Here is a 26,068-nt window from a genome sequence, read left to right as displayed (position 1 = left end):
TGACTATGGTTGCATGTAGAATTAATAGTGCAGAGAACTGATTAAAATCTCTTAGTTGGTCAGATTCTCTTCATTATACAACTTTTTTGAATGCTATTTTAAAATTCCAAACTATGAATATTTGAACATGTTTCCAAACACCATTTTTTCTCATCAAAATTTCAAATAAAATTTCAGATAAAAATTTCAGATAAAAATACAAAAACATTAAAATTATAAGATATTAAATAAGACAATACAAAGCATGTTTAGCATTGTTATATTTGTTCAAATTTCACAATAGCATCCATTTTTGTAAAACATGATTTCCTATATTTTGAGTTTCTTTTATTTGTACTACAGTACAAATTCATATAAAGGAAGAGTCAAATAATCTTAAAAGTGCATAAAAGTTTGAAACATCCTGTGATTGGCATGTAAGTTGGCTAAAGTGATACTCATAGTTTGAAGAGTGGCCAACATGTGGCAGCATAAAGCCAAAATGCTATATAATGGTGTGACAGTAATATAAAGATGACAGCTCTGCTTACAAAATGCATAGGAACACCATTCTGTCATTTCTTCTTGAGTAGTGAAGGACCAAATCCATCAAAGCTCAGAATAAAAGTTCAGTATGGTGATGCATGTCTATCAGCAAGTGTATAAATGGGCTAGGAAATTTTAGATGGCATTATTTCTGATAGACCATGTCAGGCACACTGAGTATTTACACCAGAGACCATTGCAGCAGTTGAGAAAGGAAAATCAGCACACAAAGTAAATGAAATAGCTGTCTGTAAGGATACGAGTCATGGATTGGCACACCATATTGTCCATGATGTTCTGCAGTTTAATAAAGTTTCTGCAAAATGAATGGAAATGGCATCCACCTTTTGCAGAAACTTTATTAAAGTGCAGAATTAAAAAAAATGAAGTGTTGATGCATGTGAGAAAATTCTGTGGTGCTTTGAAGCAATCTTTGGACTACTCAAAGAAGTAATAGGAGGCAAGTCTTAAGATTGATAAGGTGAAGCAGGCAGTTTACAAGTGGCTATGCTCACAGCCGAAGAATTTTTTCTTCAGGACGTACATGCAATTCTAAAGCACTAAAATGCTTGTATTGCATGCCTTGGAAACTACATAGAAAAACAACATAAGTTTATATTCAATAATTTGTATTTGATGTCAATTGATAAATATTTAAGATTTTAATGTGACTATCCCTTCTACAAATGAACATAGTAAAAAGTATTAATTATGCTAATGAAGAAATTAATACATCAATATAATGTACTTATTACAAGTGGCTATATATTTAGTGGCTTCCTAGATTCAGACATTTCTGAATCTAGGAAGAGGATTCTCATATATTCAAGTAAAGAATATAGCAACTTCTAATCAAATCATAAAGTTAGATTACCCATAACACTAGAATTTGGCTAATTAATTACACAGATATTACATAATTTAGACTAAAGATATGAATATAATATGGTAGCATAATTGTCTATCATATCAAATTATTATAAATATTATATATCATATCATCTTTATTAGACATAAAAGGCTTTTGCCTGTTACATAGGGCATGGCTTGTTATCACAACTTGTTAGTCCATACAATATTAGTTTTAGAAACATCATTACTAACTTATTGTAAACATCATTATTTATCGTGTAACACAAATCATTATCTGTTACACATTAGTTTTACAAATATTATATTAAATTTAATAATTAGAAATAAATTACTGTTCTGAAAGAAAAAAGTAATCCAAAGGACAAACCTGCAGATACAATTATCAATTATGCTATCCAGATTGCCTCCAATATTAGTTTCAAGACTAATTTACAAAATATACTCTCTATCCATCTTTACTTCTAGAAGAATCTAAATTAATTTATTTTTAATTATTAAATTTAATATAAAATGTAGTATAACTATCTAAGTTTAGTCCAAAGTAAGTTATATCTATATAATTAGCTATGCTCTAGCCCAATAATCAAATAACACTCATAACTTATTATATAGAAAACAAAGCCTGAATTAAAACCAACTTCAATTAAGAATAAGCTTATTCTTCATTAATGAATAAGGAATCAAAATCTAAATGAAAATTTAAACATGAATCCATTTATAAATATTCAAATAGAATAATATCAAACAGAAGCAAAATTCAATATATGGGACTATTGATCAATTATTAAGTTACAGATCCAACAAAACCAATTTTAAAATTAAAAATATCTGTACTTTTTAATCCAAATAGTTTTTACCAATATAAGTTTCACACTTACAATACAAACACACTCCAATAACCTTATACAGCAAGAAATTTAATAACTAACATTTTCGACTGTTTTTAAAAATCTTCGAGTAGAATATACAACAGAATGCTATACATCATTTAAAAAGGCCAATGTTCTAGAATGCAAATTTTAAACATTTCAATAAGACCATTAACAAATCATAAAAACTAAACTACAAACTAATTTAAAAAATAACAAAAAATAAGAAATATAATAAAGTAAGATCAATACTAAACAAATACATATCATTTTAATAAATACAAAAATAAAGAAAATAAATATATAAAAAGGTACGAAAACTAAACAGTCCATACTACATCCATCATGACTCATAGGGCTACCAGTCACAATTTAAAAGTGACTTAAAATTTTAGATTTAAAATGAATATGACTTTAGTGTTTTCTCTAAAAGTAAAAAAAAAAATTCAAAAATGAAGAAAGCATAAAATTAAGTGTTCAATAAAATTTCTTAAGATAACTATAAATGGAATACAGTAAACTTTGTCATTAAGAAAATTTTTCAAAATATTTGGGCACAACTTACCAAAATAAATTCAAATCAATTGAAGTTGGAGTTATATAAATATTGCTGCTACTATAATTCTTAAACTATGTAAAATTTTATTTGAAAAATAGTGTGTGTCATCTAAAATTACTATGAATTTTTAGAAAATATTAGAAAAATTGAAATTAATGTATAAATGTTGAAACTTAAAACAAATTTGAGTACAACAGATTAACTTGAATATACAATTAGGATGATCATGGATAAACCAATTAATAAATACTATACAGCCAAACTCAATAATTAGTCCAATTATTAAATGAACAGCTGGATATTTGAAATAATCATCATCAGGTCAGTTGTATTCATTATATACAAACAAAATCATGCTAGAATTAAAGCATAAGCTGGCTAAGGGTCATGGAGGCTATGGATGCCAATTTGCTCCCAGTTGGCATCATAAGCAGCAGATATAACTATATCTAAATTAGTTAATTATTTTGGAAGTGAAGATCAGACAGAAGACCCAATAGCATAACTAGCAATGCATCTGCACAGTAAGCAGGAGTTGTAGTTCAAGTTCCATGATCATCTTTTCTTCCAGAATTTCTCTAAAATTAAACCTTATTTATAATCATTAAATTTAATAAAAGATGGCAGCCTAACTGCCTACCTCCTAAATTACTTAGTAATTATTTAGCCTTAGTAATCCAATAAAGGAATCTGGCTGTTCATTGGATATTCAAAAGACCAAAAAGTTTGATGAATCTTGTTTAATGTTATTCGAAAGCAATTTGTTCTATTGGCAAAGACATCACTTTACATAAAAAAAGGAATTTCTGACAGATCTCAAATTCAATATAAGACAATGACAATCCAAGAAATAAACTACAATAGAACCTTGATTATCTGAAGTAATGTGGACTAATGCTACCTCATAAATGAAAACTTGGATAAAACAGATGGCCACAGCCATTTTGGAATAAAAATATAAAAATTTATATGGTATATCACTCAAGTCTCTTTTTATATCTTAATGAATTTAATCAGATAGAACAACATTTTTCATTTTTTACATCTTCATACATAAATTTTTGGGTCAATCTTGTACAGTCTTCAATTTAAACCCTACTATCTCAGATTTAATTTGTATGAAGAATGACTAATACATGATGTTCTAATAACATTGTGTATATCCAATTTTTCAAGTTTTGATGAATACAATTATCTGTTAGACAGTATTTATACATTTCTTAGCAATAAAGTTTCAAATAAAAATACAAAAATGTAAACTACAACTTGATATTGATATAGCTATTTATGTACTATTAATGAATAAATTAATAATTCAATAAATTCAAAAATTGGCCATATACACACACACACAACCTATGTACAGTACAAGTATCCCTTGTACAACATGGTACTTCTACAACACGGTTTCACTCTAACATGGTTTTAGAAATCCTTGTACAAAATTTCACAATTTTTAAGTGTAAACTTCATTATTCAATATTTTCTTTATTCAAGTAAGCATGTAAGTACATTGTCTCAAGTTTGAAATTTTTCAATATTCTAAAATCCGTGGGCAATTTGTTTTGTGCTTTTCGTCAGATTTACTGTAATGAAGACTGATAGGACAAGAAAGAAAAAAATCGCACCAACTTTCCTATCAACCAGGTGTCGTGGTTGTTGCTTTCAACTTTAGCCCTTAAGACTGTTTTCTTTTTATAGATTAATTTGTGTATTTAGTAAAGTTTATTTAAACATTTTTAGATAAGTGCTATTAAACATTTTTTTAACTATAGGTAAGCAATCACTCAAAATGACAAATGAAATGTTTGAGTCATTTTACAAATGACTCTGAATTCTAACACAAATTATGGAAAAAAGTCGCTCAGTTCTCAATTGAACAAACGTGACCCACTGGAACAAATTTATGATTAATAACATTTTTATTTCATTGTCCATAAAAATTTTTATGACAAAATAAAAAATATGAAAATGTTGCTGATATTTCGGATCAAAAACAAAAAAGCTGAGTTGACAACGATACTTTATTAAAAAAATGTCCTCATTTAACTAAAATTAATATTAACACTTAATATAGTAATTTTAATTGTGATTGTCAGTTAATTATTGATCGGAAATAAATTATTGAATGCTTTGGCAAAGGTATTTCTCTTAATTATGAAAAACAATAGTATACTTTTGCTAACTTCTGGAACATAATCCTATATTTTGCATTAGTTCTTTGCTTCATATAGCCTAAATTTGTATAACATGGCACTTTTTCGGAATATATCTACCATGTTATATAAGGGATATGTATGTGCGTGTGTGTATGTATATACACACACCCACAATATAATATATATATTTATTAGTAAAAAAAAAAAAAAAAAAGGCGTATCTCGCAAAAGTACAAGAAAATGAATATACAAGTTTCATAGAAAATGTTTATACTTATGGAATAAATATTCAATTATAACAATATTAAAATATTTCACACACTTACATTTGTATATTTTAGAAAAGGTATCAGAATTTTAGAAATTCCAATTTTACAGAAGATAAGATAAATTGTATTTCTTAATGTTGCAATTATTGAAAATATTTAAAATGAAAGCTAGACAAAATTTTTTATGAAAATATTAAATATACTAATAAAAATTTTCATAATTAATAATTTAATTTTAAAGTTTTATTTAAGATGTTATATGATATTTGTTCAAAAAAAAAAAAAAAAAAAAAAAATTAAAGTCAGTTGCAGGTGTTACAAGTAAATATGTTTTTTCCCTGACTCTCTTAGCTGCCATTTTAGTATGTATTGAGCTAGTTATTACACAGACATAGTATGAATATATCCTCAAAAACATTCAATTCTTTATGTAACATTCATTACTGTTACTCTCTCAGAAAACAATTCTTTATATAAGAAAAACCAATTTATATGTATGTATATGTATATATATATATATATATATATATATATAAAATCAAAGCATTTCCAGTCTTCAAATAAAGAATTTTAATTCTTTGCATAAGTAACATACAAGATTTACACTCTATTGTATTGTTTATATATATAAAAGTTTTATTCTTTTCCTTTATATAAAATTAACTGTGTTTTTGGTGGAAAGTATAAATATTTAAAAGTATATTAAGATCAATTTTCAATTATATAAAAAAAAATCAAATATTCAAAAATTTTAAATTAGTCAATTTAAAAATATTACAGTACACAGATAATATATCAAGAAAAAAAATCTTTTAAGTCTTGGAAAAAATCCAAAAGCAATGTACTTGTAACAGATAAAGCATATGATACAGGAAGAAAAGTTATTTAATCAATTCATTTCAGTTCTCTAATAAAAGATAGAAATAGGTCAAATTGTTTAGTTTCAAAAATTTTCAGCTAAAACATAACTGAATCTAACTGGTATGAAATATTTGATTAATGAATTCCAAAGTTATTCTAAAAGCAGTTTGTATCTGTTTATATCTGAACTGTTTTAAAAAGTAGTTTTAAAAAATATATCACATTAATACTAATTTTTATGTAACTTAATTATGTTATTATATGCTTATGTAAACTATATAATTTTATAATTTATTATTACAAAAGCTATTTAGATACACATTTTAAGAATATTGGGTATTCAAGTTTGAAATATGGTTTGAATTTAATGATAATATGCAATTTATAATGCATTTTTAAGAAAAACATTCAAAATCAAACTATTATTATTATTATTATACTTAAAAAATTTATAATTGGTTAGAAATTGTTTTTCTTTATCAAAAAAATGATTGATAAAGAATAATTTTCAACCATAATTTATGGTTATGAATAATTTTCAAGTTCATATATTTGAAACCACAGTAAACTGCTTAAATAATCCTTGAATTGTTTTAATTCTCAATCCTAACCTTGAACTTTGGAACAGCTAAAACATCTTTCCTGTTCTTAACTGGATGATGAATGACAACAGTAAATGGTTTACATTTTAAATGAAATATAAAAATTAAATATTACAGAAGTATAATTTGACTTTTTCCAAGATTTATTAGAAATTATAAATCAAAAATCAACATATGTAAATTTTTAAATTTATAAAATTGCTATGTTTAAAATTATTAATTAAATATTACCTTTCAAAAATATGATAGTTAAACATATTTTAAAAGTTAAGAATTAGACGTATATCACTTTGCCATTTCTATAATTCCAAATTATCTTTAAAATTTTGATCAAAAAGAATTTAATTGATTTTATAAATCTGTTTGGATATTTAACTTAAAAATCTATTATCTCTAATATCTTAATTAAGTTTATCTGTCAACAGTTGTTCTAATTTAGTAAACAGAATATTTATATGGTATAAAATTTTTTAAAACATTTCATTTACTCATTTATAGATTTCATTTACTCATTAATTTATAGATTTGAGTGGCCTATTTTCAAACATAGTCTGATTAACTAAAAATTATTGCTTTTCAAGTTGTTTATTACTCTTAAATAAGTAGGATGAAAGGATTCTAACTGAATACTGCATAATATTAAATGATGATAATTATTTTGGAATAGTGCACTTTTATTAGCACTTAGAGTAATTATATTTATATCATAAAATTTTTAGGATTTGATACATTATACCATAAAATTGTGTTACATTTTCATTTTATTAAATGCATTAAAAAAAAAATGAAGCCTATTTTGCCCATTTTTAATGACTTACAAGAAAAACACATTTTCTAATTTAGAAAAAAAACTAGAAATCAAAACTTGAATTACCTATTCAAATAACACTTGATTACTAAATATCTTATTAAACTAACCAAAAATTTGTATATAATTTTTTTTAAAAATATATATACAAATGATAATTATCTTCAGACCTCAGAGAAAATAATCTAATTTATTGAAATACAGTCACTAAAATTCTTCAGATTATAAATTATATTTAATCATGATTACTTGTAAAAAGTGCCAAATTAATATCTGAAAAATAAAACCATAGAACACAAAAATAATTTTAATAATGGAAATAATTTTTCAAGTTTTGTTTTCAATTCGACAGAATCAATAGATAGCAGAATTTTAAATATCTAACTTTAGTTGATATCTGAAATATAAGCAGAGACAATATACTTTACATTTTTTAAAATAATCTGTTACTTCATAACTTATAATTTTGCCTAGTAACTTTAAAAAAATAATAGACTACAGTTCAGAAAGATTAAAAAAATTGTTGTGAAAATTTTCATTTGGACCATATAAAAAGTGAGAAAACTAATAAACTAGACAAGGAATAATAGATATTAATCTCATTTGATCTGTAAGTAGTTAATAAGCAGCTTATATATGTAAACACTTATCAGTTATCTCAAAGTCAAAGTTAAATGGAAACCAAACAAAATTTCTGCATTTTTCTTAATTTTGGTTAGTTTTAAATGTGAATTTTGTATCTAAATTAATATTAGAACACTGATAAAAACAAGTTAAGTATTGTGTCATTTTGTGTAGTAGTAGAGGTAGTAATTAAAATTGTAAAACTGATGATTTAATTCACAAAAATGAAAAACTTTAATTCATGTTAGTTTTTACAATATAGTATACTTATTATTCATTCATTTTGTTTGTATTTTTATTGTAGTTAAACTCTGATAATTTATTAAACTTTCTTTAAGCCATTTTAAATTATATGCACATATTGCAATATAAATCCAGTTTGTAATATAGTTTTTCATTCATGTTTCATTATGAAACTAGTCCAAACTAATTTTCTCCAAGCATATTAATTTTAATACTACTTCTGGGTCAGATTTTATTTAAAAAACCCTTTACAAGCTTTAATAAAATGAAAATAAAAAACTATGTATTTGAAATTATGAATGAATTTTTTGTATTTATAATTATAAATTAACAAAAATACCAATCCTATTCATAAACAACATACAAAATAGTACACACCCATTTAATAACAATGATGTAAATAATTTTAAAAAGGGTCATTTTAATTCTGAATGGCATTTTCTGAAGAGTTACAAATTTAAAAAGATAATTATTTATATTTATATTATATGAAGATATATTAAATTATTCCCATATGCATTACATATTAAATCTAGAGCTATCTACATTCAACAATATAAATTGTATAGAGAACAATTAATATTTTCAGTACACCTTCTACTTTTATATTTAAATGTTCTATATTTATTGCTTTACATACTGCAACAAATTATAGTTGATAATATTCTAAAATTGTCTTAATTTCTAGATCAAGTTTTCTAAATTGGTGTTATTTGGTTTAATAATAATCTTAAAATGAGAGCCAATGAAAAGCTATTAAAAAATCACAATAAAGAAAATTTTATAGAAATTTATTAGAAATTAAAAACAGTTATAGAAAAAAGTTATCAGTGAAAAGAAAACTTTTCAATGATAAAAGTCACAAATTTATTCTATATTACTTCTATACATATATATAATTTTATTTATATGATGAGTATTTAGCCTTACTATTTTAAAATAGGAAACTTAATATAACATAAAACTGCCAAAAATGTATAAATCTCATGATTTTCAGTTAATTGCTCAAAGTCTTTATATATTTACTATAAAATTTTCAATTTATACTCAATCCTCAATAGTTTTAAATAACCTTTAACATTTTATTATATTTTATAATTAAAAGTTTGGAATCCTAAAATAATTTTTATAAATTGTTTTAAATGTTTTATAATGAAAATTTAAAATAAATTTTGGGTAGAAATTCTTCAGATTCATGTGCTGTAATTTGATTAATTTGATCAACCCTTTTATCCTTGGAATTCATTTTATAATATTAGTTTTTCATAGAGTAATTAAAATGTTGAAAGGATTCTATGTATTTAATATTGCATCAGTAACTGTAATTCTATTCCCATCATTTATAATTAAAAATCATTTAAAATTCGATTTTGAAAAATTATGAAATGTATGAATTTAAAATATTTCATTTATGATCTTGTTAATTTAAAAATTTAATGTTATAAAAATTCAACAATAAATTTATGCTTTTATTTCAAATAATTTTATACTAAGAAATTATGCACTATTGAAATTAACATATTCAAATTAGTTTTAAATTTTTGTTGCTTAAATCAAATTACTATTAACTTGTATATTGAAAGATTGATATTATTTTTCACATAACACTTTTGTAATAAGTTTTATATATATATGATTTTATTACTTTTATTAAATTTATATAAGTTTAATTTATTTTTATAAACTGCTGTAATATAAAGTAAAACATGTCTTAACTTTCCTCTTGTTAATTCTGTTATTTTGTTAGGATGTCTATTTTTGAGATAACCCTTAGGATAAATATAGTAACACAATAATATGTAAGCATTTATAAACTTCACAGTAATACTTGAAGTTGCAATGTAATTGTAATTAACCTGTATTTGTAATTCTTAACCTTATTTAAACAGCCTAAATAAAAATTTATAATTATTTTTCAGAAAAAAGCTTAGTATGAATAGTTTTATATATAAAGTTTTTAAAATACATAAAATTAGTCGCTATAAAAGCCAAAACGAATTAAACATACACAGAAATGAGTAAGAATATTTGCATTATTAACTGTTAACTCAGACCTATGCTTTTACATAGATAGTTAATAAAAAAAATACCTAACAATTCCTATCGTCTTACAACAAAACTATTGTATTACAAATTTCTATACTACTCTACAGAACATTATCAAAATAGCTACATAATGCCTAGGATCATAATTATAAGCAGTTAAAAATTTATTCTATTAAACGAAACTATGTTTCAGCAATCTGAAAACCATAAATTGCACTAAAACAATCATGCAATAACTTTATGTATTAATATAATTAATAAAAAACACCAAAACTTTTGCTTCTTCTAAAAAATTTTTTAAAAAACTCATTTTAAAATTCAAATTTATATAAATATATATATTTAAATGAAAAAATGTTCAGATTCATAAATGACTTAATTTTTAATTAAAAATTCTACTTTCAATCTTAAAAGAAAAATTGTTTTTAAGTCACAATAATTAAATATTACATCACTCATTTCTTATAATGATTCAATTCATATTCAAACTGTAAAATTTAGGTCAAATGCATCTTTCAGAATTGCCCATTTGAGAATGTGAATTATGCCCTAAATAAAAACATTTATTAGTAAAATATGTTTTGAAATTATTTCAAACGTTAAAAATTTCAAAAATTTACAGACTACCAATAGTTATAAACAGATTAGAATCTCTAAACTGTGGGTTGGTAAAAAAATATATTAAATACATTTGAAAGAAAATGATTCCATAAAACTTTCAAAATTTTATCCTAAATATTAATACTGGTTATATAATGACAAGGCATTTTTCTAATTAAATTGTGAATAATTTGATTATTTGTATGTATAATATGATTGGTTAATTTAAAATCAATCTTGCATTTTTAAAATATATTATATATAAAGTAGCAATTATAATTTCTGTAATACTTAATAATGAATAATTTGTAAACTGATAAACAATCTAAATCTGTAAAGCTACTTGAAACTATCATAATTAACAAATCATTCCATAACTTCCAAAATTAAAGATTAAAATGAATTATACCTTTTTCTAAATTTTATATAAATAAAAATAATTAGATATATGTTTCACTAAAAATTTTAAAATTCTATATAAGCTTGTAATATATCAGAGAGACAAAATTTAGATGCAAAAATAACAAAGTTAGAATTTATCACAAACTTTTCAAATGGAAAATACTTTTACATATAGGCTCTTTAACTGAGGTTACCTAGTGTACATAGTCTACCTAGTAACAACTGAAAAATTTAATCAATATTACTACAAAACTGGAAATAACTGCAATATGATATACACTTTTTTTTCTTTTTTTTTACATTAAAGAATCAAGAATTTAATAAACATAACCTGATAATTTTTCCATCACTCCTATATAAAACTATGATGACCACATTTACATATTTTTAGAATTTTAGTTCGGTTTTGCAGTTATCAATTTATGCAATTAGTGGATACAAAATTACATTTTTACAGGCTTAATTATCATCTCTTGGAATATTTATTATTATTAAAAAATTTATTAAATATTAAACAATTACCTAATTAAAATCTATCCAAACATTTTTAAGTAATTAAAAATTTATCAGTCCCAGAAGTATGCATGCTAAGAAATGACTTATGCTTTAATAAAATGTATTCTGGAAATAAAGCATTAGTTTCCTGAATAATCTTTTATTGTAATATTTTAATCATTTCAACAAATATATATGTTATTAAATTACATTAAAGGTTAATTGGTTAATTACATATTATTCTGCAAAGATCTTAATTTAAATACATTATTATTACATGAAATTTAGCTGTATTAATGAAATGTATATCACACTATTTCAAATTTACACTACTGTTAAATAATTGAATTTAGCAATTGGAAAGGCCAATTATCATTTATAAATTCTTTTATCCATTTAATTAATATACATTGGAACCAACAGGAAGTTATAATAGGAAAAAATATATATACATATATTTTTTGTAATATATCCATATCAAAGTACCTAACCCATAAATCTAATTCTATAGCTTTAACTATCTTTGAATGTAATTCTCATCCTCCTAAGTCTTATTTAGTAGAATATAAAGTGTTCTATGGTGTACTTTTTTTTCTTTACTAATCTCGTGTTAACACACCTTATACCTTTCCAACCGAAAAATAGATATTTAATGCAAATCAACCGAATTAAATCCGGCCGGATCATAAATATATTAATAAACAATATTAACGTATAATATAATTCAAATACGATATTAAAATTATAATTGAAAGTACCTGATCATCATCTTTGCCTTTCGTAGCCATTTTTTTCCTCTCTAAAGCCAAGCCAGACGAAGACTGACGTCAATACAGCAAAGCGTCTCGACACTACCGCTATGGACGGCCAAACGACACAAACCTCAAACTCTGATAGGTCGAAATTTTTCGATTTTGCAGTAATAGCGGTTTTGCAATAATTTCGTAGAAATTTATTACAATTATTATTTCCTTCTGTAATATATATAATTTGCGATTAATATTTGATTAATTATTTAATAAAATAAGTAAATATTTCTGCCGCCATTTTACATTTTTTTATTTATTTTTTAGTGAATGTAGTGGAGGGTTAACTTATCTCGTTTTTATATTATTTACTCTTCGATATCGTTCTGATAGTTAAAATATATTTCGATTTAATTTTATGAAATTTTATGGGGCAATTTGTTTTAAGTGTTGCCAGAAATTATTTAAAAATGGATTTTTTTTAAAAATCCATTTTTAAATAATTTTTATTGGATGAATTTTTATTGAAAAAATGGATTTTTTTTAAAAAAAAGCGGTTTTGTTTTATTAGGCTATTTATTCCGAAAAATTTTCCGTAATAAAGTTCTCTTTAAGATTTTATAAATAATCCGATCTTCCCGCAAACATCCTGAAAAAAAGGAAGATGAAATCTTTTATATGTTTTATGAACACATTTTTTGGAAAAATCTTGGCTACGTTACCGAAGATATTTTTCTTACACCATACATTTTAATTTTAATCAAGATTTAAAAAAAAAAAAAAAAACTTAAACGTAACGATAATGATTGCGAGTTGAAACGTTTATATGTGACTTAAATGAGGTCAACGTTATAAAACTAAACAAAAGTAAAATGTTAGCGATCTGTAATCTTTGAAACATGATTTATGTATAAAAATTTAATCAATTTTTGCCTTATATATTTAAAAACGCAATAAAATTATAATCGCAAAATATTAAACTGCGAAATTTAAATGAAAATTAAAGCATACAACTGAATTAATTTTTTTTATTATTAATTTTATGCTTAGAAAAAGTACAAGTATTGATATGAATGACAGTGTGAATTGTAATTTTTCCCCAAAGATCTCGAAGTATGACGAATCATATTCTTCAGTAATAAGTTTCTTTCTCTACCCATCCTCCCGGATTTCGTCTAAGAATATACCTTCGTGTTTCATCATAGACGAAAATCAAGAGTGAAAAGGGCAACGCTGGCAACCACCAAACAAATCTGAAAATTCAAAGTTTAGTGTAAATTAATTATAATTTAAAAATGATATATGTATATAATTATGCATCTCTAGTTAAATATTAATATAATTAATTACTGATTTATGAAAATCTTTGCACTATTTTTTCCTGTCATGAAAATTTTTTTTGAAAAAAAAACTCATCAATGTTGTCAGGGTTTTATTTTTAAATATTTCCAGTATAAAAAGTATATTTTTATGAATAAATTTTAAATAAATTATTAGTTATCATAATTTTTTAAAATCTCATGACTCTCTTGTATATTTTAATTATGATATCACGTATTAGATATTGCTATCAGTAATTTTTTTAACTCATTATAATTCTATAAACAAATCAAAATTAAGTCTTTTTTAGTATTTCGCAACTCGTCTTCCTTAACTATCTTGATAAATTTCGTTTGTTATCTTCGGAATTTTAAAATTTTACTTTGAAATAACGTATTTCATAGAGAAAAATGATGTAAATGAATATTTGAACTTTATGAAAATCGATTAAAGTAATACGAAGCTATAACATTTTGAAATGCACTGTACTTCTTATTTAACACTTAACTTTTCATAACTCCTTTGGAAATTATCTTAAGATATTTCTTTCCTTACGAAATTTAAATTCCGAAATTATAATAATATTTTTTATTAATAATTAAAATAAAATGGTTGTAAAACCTAGCAGTTAAGTTTTTTTTATCTCCAACAATTAAGATTTGTTGAACAGATAAAATATTTTTATGTATATTCTATGTACATAAGAAATTATATTGAAGAAAGCCATAAAGAAGCGTTACTCACTTTATAGGATATGTCTTCAAAGCTATATCCATTCCAGGACAGTATGAAATGAAAGCTGCTGCTGCAGTCTCAAACACAAGACCAAAATTTAACATGTGATTGCTGCATACAGAAATATTTTATTTAACTTGTTAATAAATATTGCATGGTAAAGAATTTTAAATAAACTATTTTATTCATTACATATAAAAAAATTATATTTTATTCTTTGGAAATTTAATAATTTATATTCTATAATTTACATAGCATTTAATTATAAATCAAAAAATAAATCATCATTTTCTCTCCATCATTATTAATTTTTTCGAGCTTGTGATTTAAGTTAAAAAGGTTAATTTCGAAGCTATAAATTAAATCTTGTTAATTTTCTGAAATAATAGTTTTTTTAAAATAGTTTCTTAAAACATTAATGTTTAAGAAAATTTATTGTTAGAAATTATCTATAACGTTGGAATTTTAATTCTAAAAGTTTGATAAATTTTTAAAATTAACTAAAATTTCTAGAGTTTATTAATTTTCTTAATTTCTTCTTTTTATAATTAATAAATTTCTATAAATAAAAAATATAATTCCTTTTTTTAACCAAGATATTGAGTGAAAGTAAATTATTTCTAAAATAAAAATCTTTAAGTTGAAAATATTTCGAATGTAAACTACTTTATCATTTCAAATGATGTGTTTTATAGTTATAATTATGGAACTGAACACAAATAAAATAATATTTTAAAAAAATCTTTAAAGTTATAAAATATTCTTAAACCCACAAGGAAGTTCAGTACAAAATTTAGATTTTGAAAATTATTTTCTTAAAATTAACTATTAATTTTATAAATTAATAAGATCTTCACTAAACATATAATTGTTCAGGAATATTTATAGATTTAAATTCAGCATAGTAATTAAACAAGTTACTAATTAAAACAGGAAAATCATTTTAATTAATTAAAAAAAATAATTACTTCATTCCCTGTTGAAGAATAGAATTTCTGCGAGTCTTACAAATTATGAGATCGGCCCATTGTACAACTACTATAGAGATAAAGAATGCAGTTTGGCAAGTATATTCCAATATTTTCCTAGAGTTATAAGTCTGTAAAATAATTAATTAATTTTTTAAATATTTTAATATAAACATGCAAAGTTATATAAATAATATTTATTAATAAATTTCATCTTTTTGTTTAAATTATTAATATGTAAATAAAGTTGTATGAAACTTTAGCCATGTGCTACTAAAGTTGCATTCATTAACCAAAAACAATTCATTTACCGTTACATAATATATATAAATATATACAGTAATTTTTATCTGTTTACTATTTAATGAATCATACATTAAAGAAAATAATCAAAGTTATCAATTCTGGACATTTATGTTACTAAGGTAATAAACTTTATGTAGTCATAATGTTAGAAGTAGGACTATTGCTTAATAGTAATAAATCCGATAGTCGTTTTTGCGTTATTAAATTAGCAATTAAATTTTTATATCGTTAACAAATGCATAATATTGATATAAATCTTTATAAAGTAAATTAAAGAAATCTTAAATCAATTTTATCTATTCAAAAACGTGATCTTACATATTCTATATAATAATGTATTTATTTAACAGTACAATAATGATATATGAATATATATTATACTTTTAGTATGAAACAAATATAAATAATAAAGTGTGTTTTTCTATAGCAGAAGCGTAGATGAATATGGTGTAATAAAACAAAATTATTTAAACATTTTGACTTACGACAAAATAATTTTTAGCCTTAATTGGTTTTATATTGATTACGCCAATATATAGCTAATTAAGGCTGAAAGTCGATTACATCATTTTGCCATTATTGCACATTCATAATAATAATAAGGCATAATTTAATAGGCTTTTAAATTATAGCGTCAAACTGATTTATCAGGACAAAATCCACAAATTCTGACGTCCAAAAAACATTTTAGAAATTACTGAAATTTTCTAATAATAAGCTACAAGTTAACTAGCTTATTATTAGAAAAATTGTATATTTTAGTATTTATTTTGTGCAATTTCATGAATAAATTATGCTGTTAACTTTATTTACTTTTAAATTGGTATTGTATGTACAGTATTATATTTCGGGTGTTTCCGTCTTAAATAAATAAATAAATAAATAACACAAAAACTTGTAGATAAGGCATCTGCAGGATCTGCATTTGATTTCAGAGAACAAACAATGAGAATTTTCAGTTGTAATTGAAACCACATTTTCAAGACGTTTTCTGATTAAAAACATACCCATTCTTGATTGTATGAATCTTTAAGATCATTAACTGCTTTACTATCCCACGATTTTCTCAAACCAAACAAGTGAATAGGCCAAAATCCATTTTCTCCCATTATAACAAAATAAGTGAAAAATCCAGCAGCAGCTTGCATCATTCCAATCTGTCCATAAGACATTGATATTAACCTGTATTAAACAAGTGAAAACCAGTTATTACATTCATAAAGTAATAAGCAAAAATTATAAATGTATTTAATACCTCTCGTTTACTAGTTTATCTTTAATTGGGTTACGAGGTTTTCTTTTCATAATATCACTTTCTGGTTCTTCGTATGCTAATGATATAGCTGGTAACTAAAACAGCCAATTTAATTGTTTATATATATTCAGTATATTTATTAAATTAATAACTAAGATAGTTAAATTTACCATATCAGTACCCAAATCAATGCAAAGGATCGTAACAGTTCCAAGAGGTAAAGGTATTTCGGCCAATATGAATAATAGAAAAGGGGATATCTCTGGGATGTTGCTAGTCAACGTATAGGCGATAGATTTTTTCAAATTATCGAAAATTAATCGTCCTATTTAAACACATAAAAAAATATTCAGAAGATAAATGTAACCTACATATAATTTTCAATAATTTAGAGTTATTTTTTTTATTTGGAAATTTGCCATTATTGCTCTAGTAAATTAATAGAGAGTAATTATCTATATTGAAGATGTAGAGGTTTTAATGCGTTAATTTAACTAGATTGACATTCAGAAAGTGGAAGTAGAAATAAAAATGCGATATCGATATAAGCGTAATAAAATTGCTGCTATAAAGATAAAAATATGGCATTACATATAAAAATTGTATTTTACATTCGTAAATATATAAATTTTAATGTCGTAAAGCGAAATAGTTTATGATATGATAAAATGTTTAATTAAAATATGATAAAAATTATTTCTCGATATTGAACCTTCTTCAACTCCGGTAACAATTGAAGCAAAGTTATCATCCAGTAGAATCATATCTGCAGCTTGCTTACTAACATCGCTTCCGGCGATACCCATTGCAACACCTATAAATAAAAATGAAAAACAGTTTAAATTAAATTAGTTAATTAAACTCATATGTTATATTGGTTTAATACTACCAATATCAGCTTTCTTGAGAGCTGGTGAATCGTTAACACCGTCACCAGTAACAGCCACGATGGCACCAAGCCTCTGACAGCTCTCTACAATGAGCAATTTTTGTTGAGGTGAAGTTCTAGCAAAAACGATTTCTGAATGATTTCTTAACACTTCGTCTAATTGGTCTGGATCCATTTCTCTCAGTTGTCCTCCATGAATTACAATAGATTTAGCATCTCTGAAAATACATGATCTATGAAAATGTTATAGATGTAATTAAATTCGCTTTTTGTATTTCAATAAGTGTTTTTTATTCGGTTTACATGCCTAGGATTAACAGAATCAATCGGTATATTTAATCTCTCTGCGATATCTTCAGCGGTTTCGTTTCCTTCAGAAATTATTCCCACTGCTCGAGCGATAGCTTTTGCAGTAATCGGATGATCTCCCGTCACCATTATTACCTAGTATTTTTAATTTTTAATATATAGATGGTTCACTTCAAAACAATAATATAATATAATTTAATTGATTACCTTGATTCCTGCACTTCTACATTTGGATACAGCATCTGGAACAGCAGCACGAGGTGGGTCTATCATAGCAATCAAACCGACAAATCTAAATCCTTCTAAAGGAAAATTCTCTTCTTCAGCATTAAAAGGATAACCAGGTGGGTATTTATCAGTTGGCAGGGCATAATCACAGAAACCTAAAAAGTGTTCAGCATGTTTTTTCTAATGACAAAAATATGATCACCTTCAAACTATTCCGAAGTTTCTAATGAAACATATAATCTGTTTTTTTATACGGTTATATGTATTTTATATGGTTTAAAATATTATTTTAAACCATATAAAATACAATGATTGGAACAAACGGCAAAGGATATAAAATTAAAAAGAAAAATGATCGTTATGAATACAGGCAATCATTTATAATTCTCAAATGATACGAAAATAACCGTAAAATCCAACAATTGTTTGATATCCAGATATCTTACACAGAAAGATCATTATAATGGCCGACTTAATATATAAAAATTGCTTGAAACATATTATTATTTCTACATATTTTTATATTTTTACCTGATAAAAATTGTATTCCTTTTAAGTCTTTGTTGTAAACTTTTAGAATACTTCACTGTCTTATTCGTATTGTACAATATGACACATATTTAAAGGAATTTTATAATCAATTTATTTTCTGTATTATTTTTCAAAGCTGTTTAACTACGTTGGTTTGTATTTTATATAAGAAAAAACTCAAAAAAGCTACAAAAATAACTTCGTTTCGGATCAGTTTAGATTAAAATTGGATCTCGAACAGATTCTTAGAATTTAAAATAAAATTTGTTACATTATGTGCTACATATAAACTAGTAAATATAATTATAATAATAATAATAAAATTTAACATAAATAATATATAAAATAAAATCTTTGTCATGGTATCGGTAGTTAAAACAAACTTATAGGGTTTATAGGCCATTTTAACAAATTGAAATGCTATTATCCAAATCCATTGTTGAGATTAAAACACATTTTAAAAAGTTTAATAAAAGTTTTAGAGGTTTGTTTGAAAAGTTTGTATGTAAAGTATAAATACATATGAATGAAAGAGTGAGTAAATTTTTCTGAATGAGTTGGGAATGAAATTCGTAACGACAAGTGAAAATAACAGGCAACTTTTACAGTACTAAAATTTCATCCAAGTGTTAATTACCTATCACCCGTTCTCCCATTCCTCCCAGTTCTAGATAAGCATCGTTGAAGGCCTGTTTCATTTCGTTATCTAAAATCTTGCACTTTCCATTTATGAAAATGGTACTACATTTATCTAAAATACGTTCTGGTGCTCCTTTCATACATATCAAATAGCTGTTATCCGGTAATTTATGTATAGTAAGCTGTTAAGATAAATATATAATTTTTTTTGTAACAAAAAATATTCTTTTTTTTGAAGAATTTTAAATAAACTTACGTGATATTTATTGGTAGAATTGAAAGGAATTTCGCATACTTTTGGATGCTGATTTCTATATTCTTCGACATTTCCGCAGGCAAGTTCCATACATTTTAATATAGCAGATTCTGATGCGTCTCCTGTACATTCGCTGTTAGAACAATAACACATTTTACATTATTTATTTTATGTATATTTTTAAAATAAAACAATAGCATATAATTTATATCTAAGTTATATGAAAACTTAAAATTATATACTTTATTTTAGATGTATTATTTTAATTATTAATCTCATACGCTTCATGTATTTCTTACCGCATCATCACTGGAAGATTCTTCTCTCCTAGTTTAAATTCAGCTCGACTGCATAGACAGGCTACACGAGCCAAATCTTTCCAGCCTTCTGAAGTCTTTACGTAATTAATACCTTTAATATCGGGAATTAAATTTAAAAATTTATTAAAATAAACTTACGGAAATTTAAAATTAATTTACCAGATTGATCTTCTGTAGTATCTGCTTCAATTATTTGGTTGTCAAACCATAAATGTGCCACAGTCATTCGATTTTGTGTGAGTGTTCCAGTTTTATCTGAACATATGGTCGACGTTGATCCTAACGTCTCCACAGCTTCTAAATTTTTTACCAAGCAATTTTTCTTAGCCATTCGTTTAGCAGTTAAAGTGAGGCATACCTAAAATGAATCATTTATTCTTTATTATGTTAAAAATTATTTAAAATTTACGTATTTTACTTACGGTTACTGTAGCAAGAAGGCCTTCTGGAACGTTAGCTACTATTATTCCAATTAAGAATATAACAGCATCCAACCAGTTATAACCAAGAATAAAGGCTACAATAAAGAAAGAAACTCCCAAAAACACAGCAACACCAGTGATAATATGGATAAAATGTGAAATTTCTCTAGCAATTGGAGTATCACCCATCTGTAATCCAGATGCTAAATTAGCGATTCTTCCCATAACAGTTCGATCTCCTGTATATATGACAATACCCTTTCCAGTGCCTAAATTAGAATAACGATAATAATAATTAAAAAATTGAAAAATTGTATTAAACATTAAATTTCAACTCGAAAGTAAAGTATACTTTCGAGTTTAAACTTTTATAGTGATTTAAAACATTGATATCATTTATTTTTATGTTTGTATTCAATAACTTTTTCAAAGCTTTTAAATATTTAGAATCGTTTGAAGTTAACATCAAATTGGCAGAGATTATCCTATAAAATTTTGAAGAAATTAAGAAAATTCAAATGCATATTCTCATATTTCCTCAAAACTTCTCATTTAACTCGGCTTTCAAATTGTTTACATTTTATAACTGCATAGTTTTAAAATTATTTCCAAATAATTAGATGCGTTATTTAACAGATAAAGATACCTTCGACACAATTTGTTGAAAAGAATGCGATGTTCTTCGTTTCAAGTGGATTTTCATGAGTACACTCTGAATTTCTCGTTTGCGGCTCAGACTCTCCAGTCAGTGATGAATTATCTACTTTAAATGTTTGTGCACAGACAATTCTAATGTCTGCAGGAATTCTATCGCCACCTTTTACCTCAACGAGATCTCCAACAACCACTTCTTCTGCTGGCAAAGTTAATTTTTTCCCATCTCGGATTACTAGAGCATACTAAAATTCATATAAAGTTAATAATAATTATAGATTTATAAAAATTTCTTAGGAATATTTCTTACTTGAGGCACCATATTCTTGAAACTTTCCATAATTTTAGAACTTTTAGATTCTTGATAATAGGAGAAAACTGACGTTACAATAACCACAATGGCTAAAACTAGACCTAAATAAAGCTTAAAATACAAAATAAAGAATGTTAATAGTTATTTAGAAATTAAATTAATAAAATTTTGTACGTTAAAATATCACTCACATTATCCATTTCGGGGTCTTCGCTATATAAAGCCTGAATAGAATAAGCTATAAAGCATAGAATAGCGCCTATCCACAACAACATAGAAAAACCACCGAAGAGAGTTTTGCAAAATTTGATCCATTCTGGAGTCTGTTTTGGTGGAGTTAAAGCATTGGGACCATCTCGTAAAAATATTTGTTTGGCTTTTTCTTCAGTCAAACCCTAAAAATTATAATTTATTATAAAATTAAATAATAACAGATTTATTTTAAAAATGCTTAAGGAAAGGTTAGAAACCTGATCTTAAGGAACTGATTTTGTCACAAATTTGTTTACTTAATTAAATATTTATATTGTAAAAAAATATGTTTATTTTAAATTTTGCAATATCCATCGTAAGATTTCTGCATATCAGTGCCACTAAGGAATGAATTAAAGGAAGTAAATTTTAATTGAACGCAATTAAATATCCTTTGTCATCAGTTATGGATATAATTAAAGTTTGTGCAATTTTTCAATGAAAAACACTGCAAAGAGAAATTTACATATATATGTTTGTATATATACATATATATATATACATATATATATATTCTTTTCCATTAAAAATTTTAATGAGATAATATTTAAGCTTGCGGAAAATTTAAATTGGAAAATATATTAAACCGATATACTGTATTTAGAATTATTTACCATAACGTGCTTGAAAATTTTTACGGATTTAAATTTTATATTTTACTTTCTGAATTTTTATGTATTACAAATTTTTATGTTTTTTTTTTAAGTAAAATTTCCGTTTTTTCCCCATTTGCATAATTTATTTTCGTATAACTTTTTCTCGTATAAATGGCCAAGTAAACTTTTTATTGCAAAACCTTCTGAGAGTTTCTCAATTTTTTTTTTTTTTTTTTTTTTATTTATTAAAAGTAATTGATTCCGAAGTAACGTGGTACACACAAGTACTGTACATACAAAGAACTGGTTTTCTGAATTGACACTTTTGGATTTCATTAAATAACTTTTTGGCATTTTAATATAGTGTTATGTCAGATTAAAATAAATTATAACATATAGTTAAAAAATTACTATGGAAAAGGTTTTAGAAAACTTGAACGTTTCCTTAAGATAATTAATAAATAAAACTCGAGAGAAATATTCTATATGGGTTAATTTATAATATTATATAAGAATTCTCTTTAAACACTTACAAACTCCACATCGGTGTTGAGTTGGAGACAAAGTTCTTCGAGACTGATCTTATGTTCTTCCTGAAGAATATTCACAAACACAGTTTTAAATATTAACAAAAGAAAAAAAAAAGAAAAAATATATATATATCCAAGAAAATTTACCATTTCAACTTCTTGCTTAAGATCATCCAAATCTTTCTTTCCATGTTTACTGTTATTCGCCTTTCTTTTAATCAAATTCTTTGCACCCATTATTTAAATATTATTTAAAATACAATTTCAGCTACTGGTAGGCAACAATATCATAACATAACTCCTGTTCGAATGACAAAACGATAACTCCACAAGTTATTTTGTTTACCTGCACTTGCATAATATTCCCATACCAAATATTTCCGAAACCACTGATAAACACGTGACTACTGTAAAAGCACCATTTACAAACTGATAAAGCAGTTTTATCCCTCTTGAATCAACCATGGGTATCGTTCCAATCTATACATACAACCTCGTCATGCTGATTATAATAACAAATATACATTTCTCTCTTAAAGTTACCGGATTTCTAAAATAATTTAAATAATTCAGAAGATTAATGTATTAAATTTCATTCAGAACTTATTTCAATAAATTTTATTTATTCTGTGCAAAATTTGTCATAAAATGTTTAAATATCTCTTTTAATAGAACAGTTTTCGAAATAATAAATTTCTGTAGACAAAACAATACTCTGTTTTATAGTCTTTATATTTATATTTATTTATTTATTTATTTAAATTTTTACAAAATATCTGAAATATAAAAATAAACAAATATTGATTTAATTTACTTTAAAATTGTTTCTTAAATTTCAATAGAAAAAAAAACAAAACTTTTTAATTAATAATTTAGAAAAGTCAAGCCTAATATTTTGGAATAAAAAAAAATCAAATTTTAAAATATTTTACACAATATTATAATGCAAATTAAATGAATACGTTCTCCTTCAACATGACAAAACAATTTTCTTAAAACGTATTAATTTTCTTATCTTAGAAATTCTCTTCAAAGAATATATAAGTAAATACAGCAAATGATGTTTCGTAAAATCTGTTTTGAAAGTCATTTCATTTCCAATAAAAAATATATATAAATCTATATTGTATACTTTAAAATTTTACATCGTTCACAGATCAAAGTTTTAAAAAAGTTTAGCAAGTTAAATCTATGACTTTTTTATTTCTAAATATATAAAAATAGGTATTTAAAATGGTTTTTAATTTTTATTTTGGAGCTTCTCGTGCAATTTTATAAAATAAATTTTTTTAAAAAATCATAAAATAAAGTTATTGTCAATTACATGAAACTTTTTAATTAAAAAAAAATTAATGCAAAAAAAACTGAGAAATTTATTTCTACGTAACCCGTTATATTTGTTTTAATTTAATTTTTCTATTATTTTAAATTAACAAAATTGAAGAAAGTTATTTTTAGAAAAATGAAAAATTAAAAAATCATTTTAAAATATTTATTTAAAAAAATTCAGAGAAAAATTTTTTTATGAATATTTTTGGCTTAAATGTGTGATTAAAGACTGATGAAAGTTATTAATTGCTATCATAAAATCGCACACTGTGAGAATATAAAATAAACAATTATCACGAATTAATTAACACAAATTAATCTCTCTAATTAAAGAAAAAAGTAGTATTTTTTAATTATTAAAACGTTATCGTTCAATATCAAATAATAATAATAATAATAAGTTTTAGCATAATACATAAGCAGTTTTATAAAATATTTTTTAAAATCAGTGCCAATTTTCCTCTAAAAATTACTTATCTATTTTAAATTTGAAAAAATTTCAGAAATTATTTTATTAAAAATTTTATTTACAGAATGTTTAAACTTTTCAATGATTTTTAAATTAATAAATGAGCCTGTAAAATATTTTTATTTTCGATTCATTTATTACTTGTACGAAGAAGAAATTAATACAGTTTTATTGGCAAATCTGATATAAAAATCGCATTTTATTCTCGAAATTATAAATGTATTATAAATAAATATCCATACATCATCATTAGAACTTTTCGTCTTCACAAAAGTTAACCTTGTAAAGACGAACGGGCAATAAAAACTTATTTAAAACGAAAAATTCTCACAACCTCAAAATTGTTTTATGAACAGCGATGAGAAGCCGGTTTCGAAACGCATGCTGGGTGATACTGCCGAGCACGTGACAGATGGGCGAGGTCGCTGGAATAGACGTAACTTGCATGCTATGAAGCAATCTCCTACCCTACAAAACGAATTTGTAATCTTTTATTCTTGAAAATTAGCGTAGAATATTATGACGACACATTTGCGCAACTTGAAAAGATACGTCTGAAGTATTATTACACTGTTGAATTTATAAAACCGACGATTAACCTCCCTCCAGATTCTCTCCCATTGAGTTTTATAGGACATTTCCTGTATATAAAAAGTGGTCCTACGCGGAAATTGGGCTTGATCTCAATTAAGAATTATGCATAGGATAAAGTTTAATATTTTAATATACATTTTTTTTTTTTTTAAATATATATTTCAAAGCTTTATTTATTTTTATGTACAGGAAAGATTTTTCCTTATACAGATCTAAAATTTATTTTCATTTACATAATGATTTGTAATTTAAGGATAATTTTTTTTCCTTTTCTTTTATACAAGATTTTATCGTAAGCTCGAGTTTCGTTTCTGTGATTTTTTATTCTGCATTTTTTCTAAATAACATAAGAATTAAAATGATTTTCTAACATATTGCACTGAAAAACTGTTTTAAAAAATAGACTGCTTTCGACAAAGCCTTATGGATTCGGATCAATGAAACCAGAGTTTATGAATATGTATGATGTGGC

The 26,068-nt window shown here is 24.3% G+C and overlaps 2 protein-coding genes across 4 annotated transcripts in view; both read right to left on the bottom strand.

The window, feature by feature from the left end:
- LOC136972377 (sodium/potassium-transporting ATPase subunit alpha-like) overlaps positions 1 to 12,835 on the bottom strand; it is a 54,526-nt gene extending 41,691 nt beyond the window's left edge. For both annotated transcript variants that reach the window (XM_067266947.1, XM_067266946.1), the window contains exon 1: positions 12,694 to 12,835. In XM_067266947.1, coding sequence (XP_067123048.1) covers positions 12,694 to 12,723 — 30 coding nt within the window. In that variant the 5' untranslated portion in view covers positions 12,724 to 12,835. The remainder of the gene's footprint in view (positions 1 to 12,693) is intronic.
- Positions 12,836 to 13,693: 858 nt separating this feature from the next.
- On the bottom strand, positions 13,694 to 23,690 carry LOC136972378 (sodium/potassium-transporting ATPase subunit alpha-like). Of its 2 annotated transcripts, none has more exons than XM_067266949.1 (20): positions 23,352 to 23,690; positions 23,208 to 23,267; positions 22,018 to 22,221; positions 21,824 to 21,937; positions 21,506 to 21,758; positions 20,860 to 21,128; positions 20,597 to 20,795; positions 20,417 to 20,528; positions 20,157 to 20,250; positions 19,860 to 20,043; positions 18,671 to 18,846; positions 18,462 to 18,598; positions 18,155 to 18,372; positions 17,978 to 18,079; positions 17,436 to 17,590; positions 17,266 to 17,360; positions 17,018 to 17,192; positions 15,705 to 15,835; positions 14,746 to 14,847; positions 13,694 to 13,934 (listed from the first exon to the last, which is right to left on the bottom strand). In XM_067266949.1, exons 1-20 carry the CDS (start codon positions 23,439 to 23,441, stop codon positions 13,814 to 13,816), a joined length of 2,991 nt encoding a protein of 996 aa, XP_067123050.1. In that variant the 5' UTR covers positions 23,442 to 23,690; the 3' UTR covers positions 13,694 to 13,813. The 2 variants fall into 2 exon arrangements, with proteins under 2 accessions (XP_067123050.1, XP_067123049.1); XM_067266948.1 differs by having other exon boundaries at positions 20,118 to 20,250; positions 23,352 to 23,684.
- Positions 23,691 to 26,068: the final 2,378 nt, after the last annotated feature.

The sequence above is a fragment of the Centruroides vittatus genome, unplaced genomic scaffold (assembly GCF_030686945.1).
Source record: "Centruroides vittatus isolate TY-2023 unplaced genomic scaffold, ASM3068694v2 contig_290, whole genome shotgun sequence".
NCBI lineage: Eukaryota > Metazoa > Arthropoda > Arachnida > Scorpiones > Buthidae > Centruroides > Centruroides vittatus.
The sequence above is the reverse complement of the archived record's forward strand: the minus strand, read 5'-3'. Positions and strand labels throughout refer to the sequence as shown.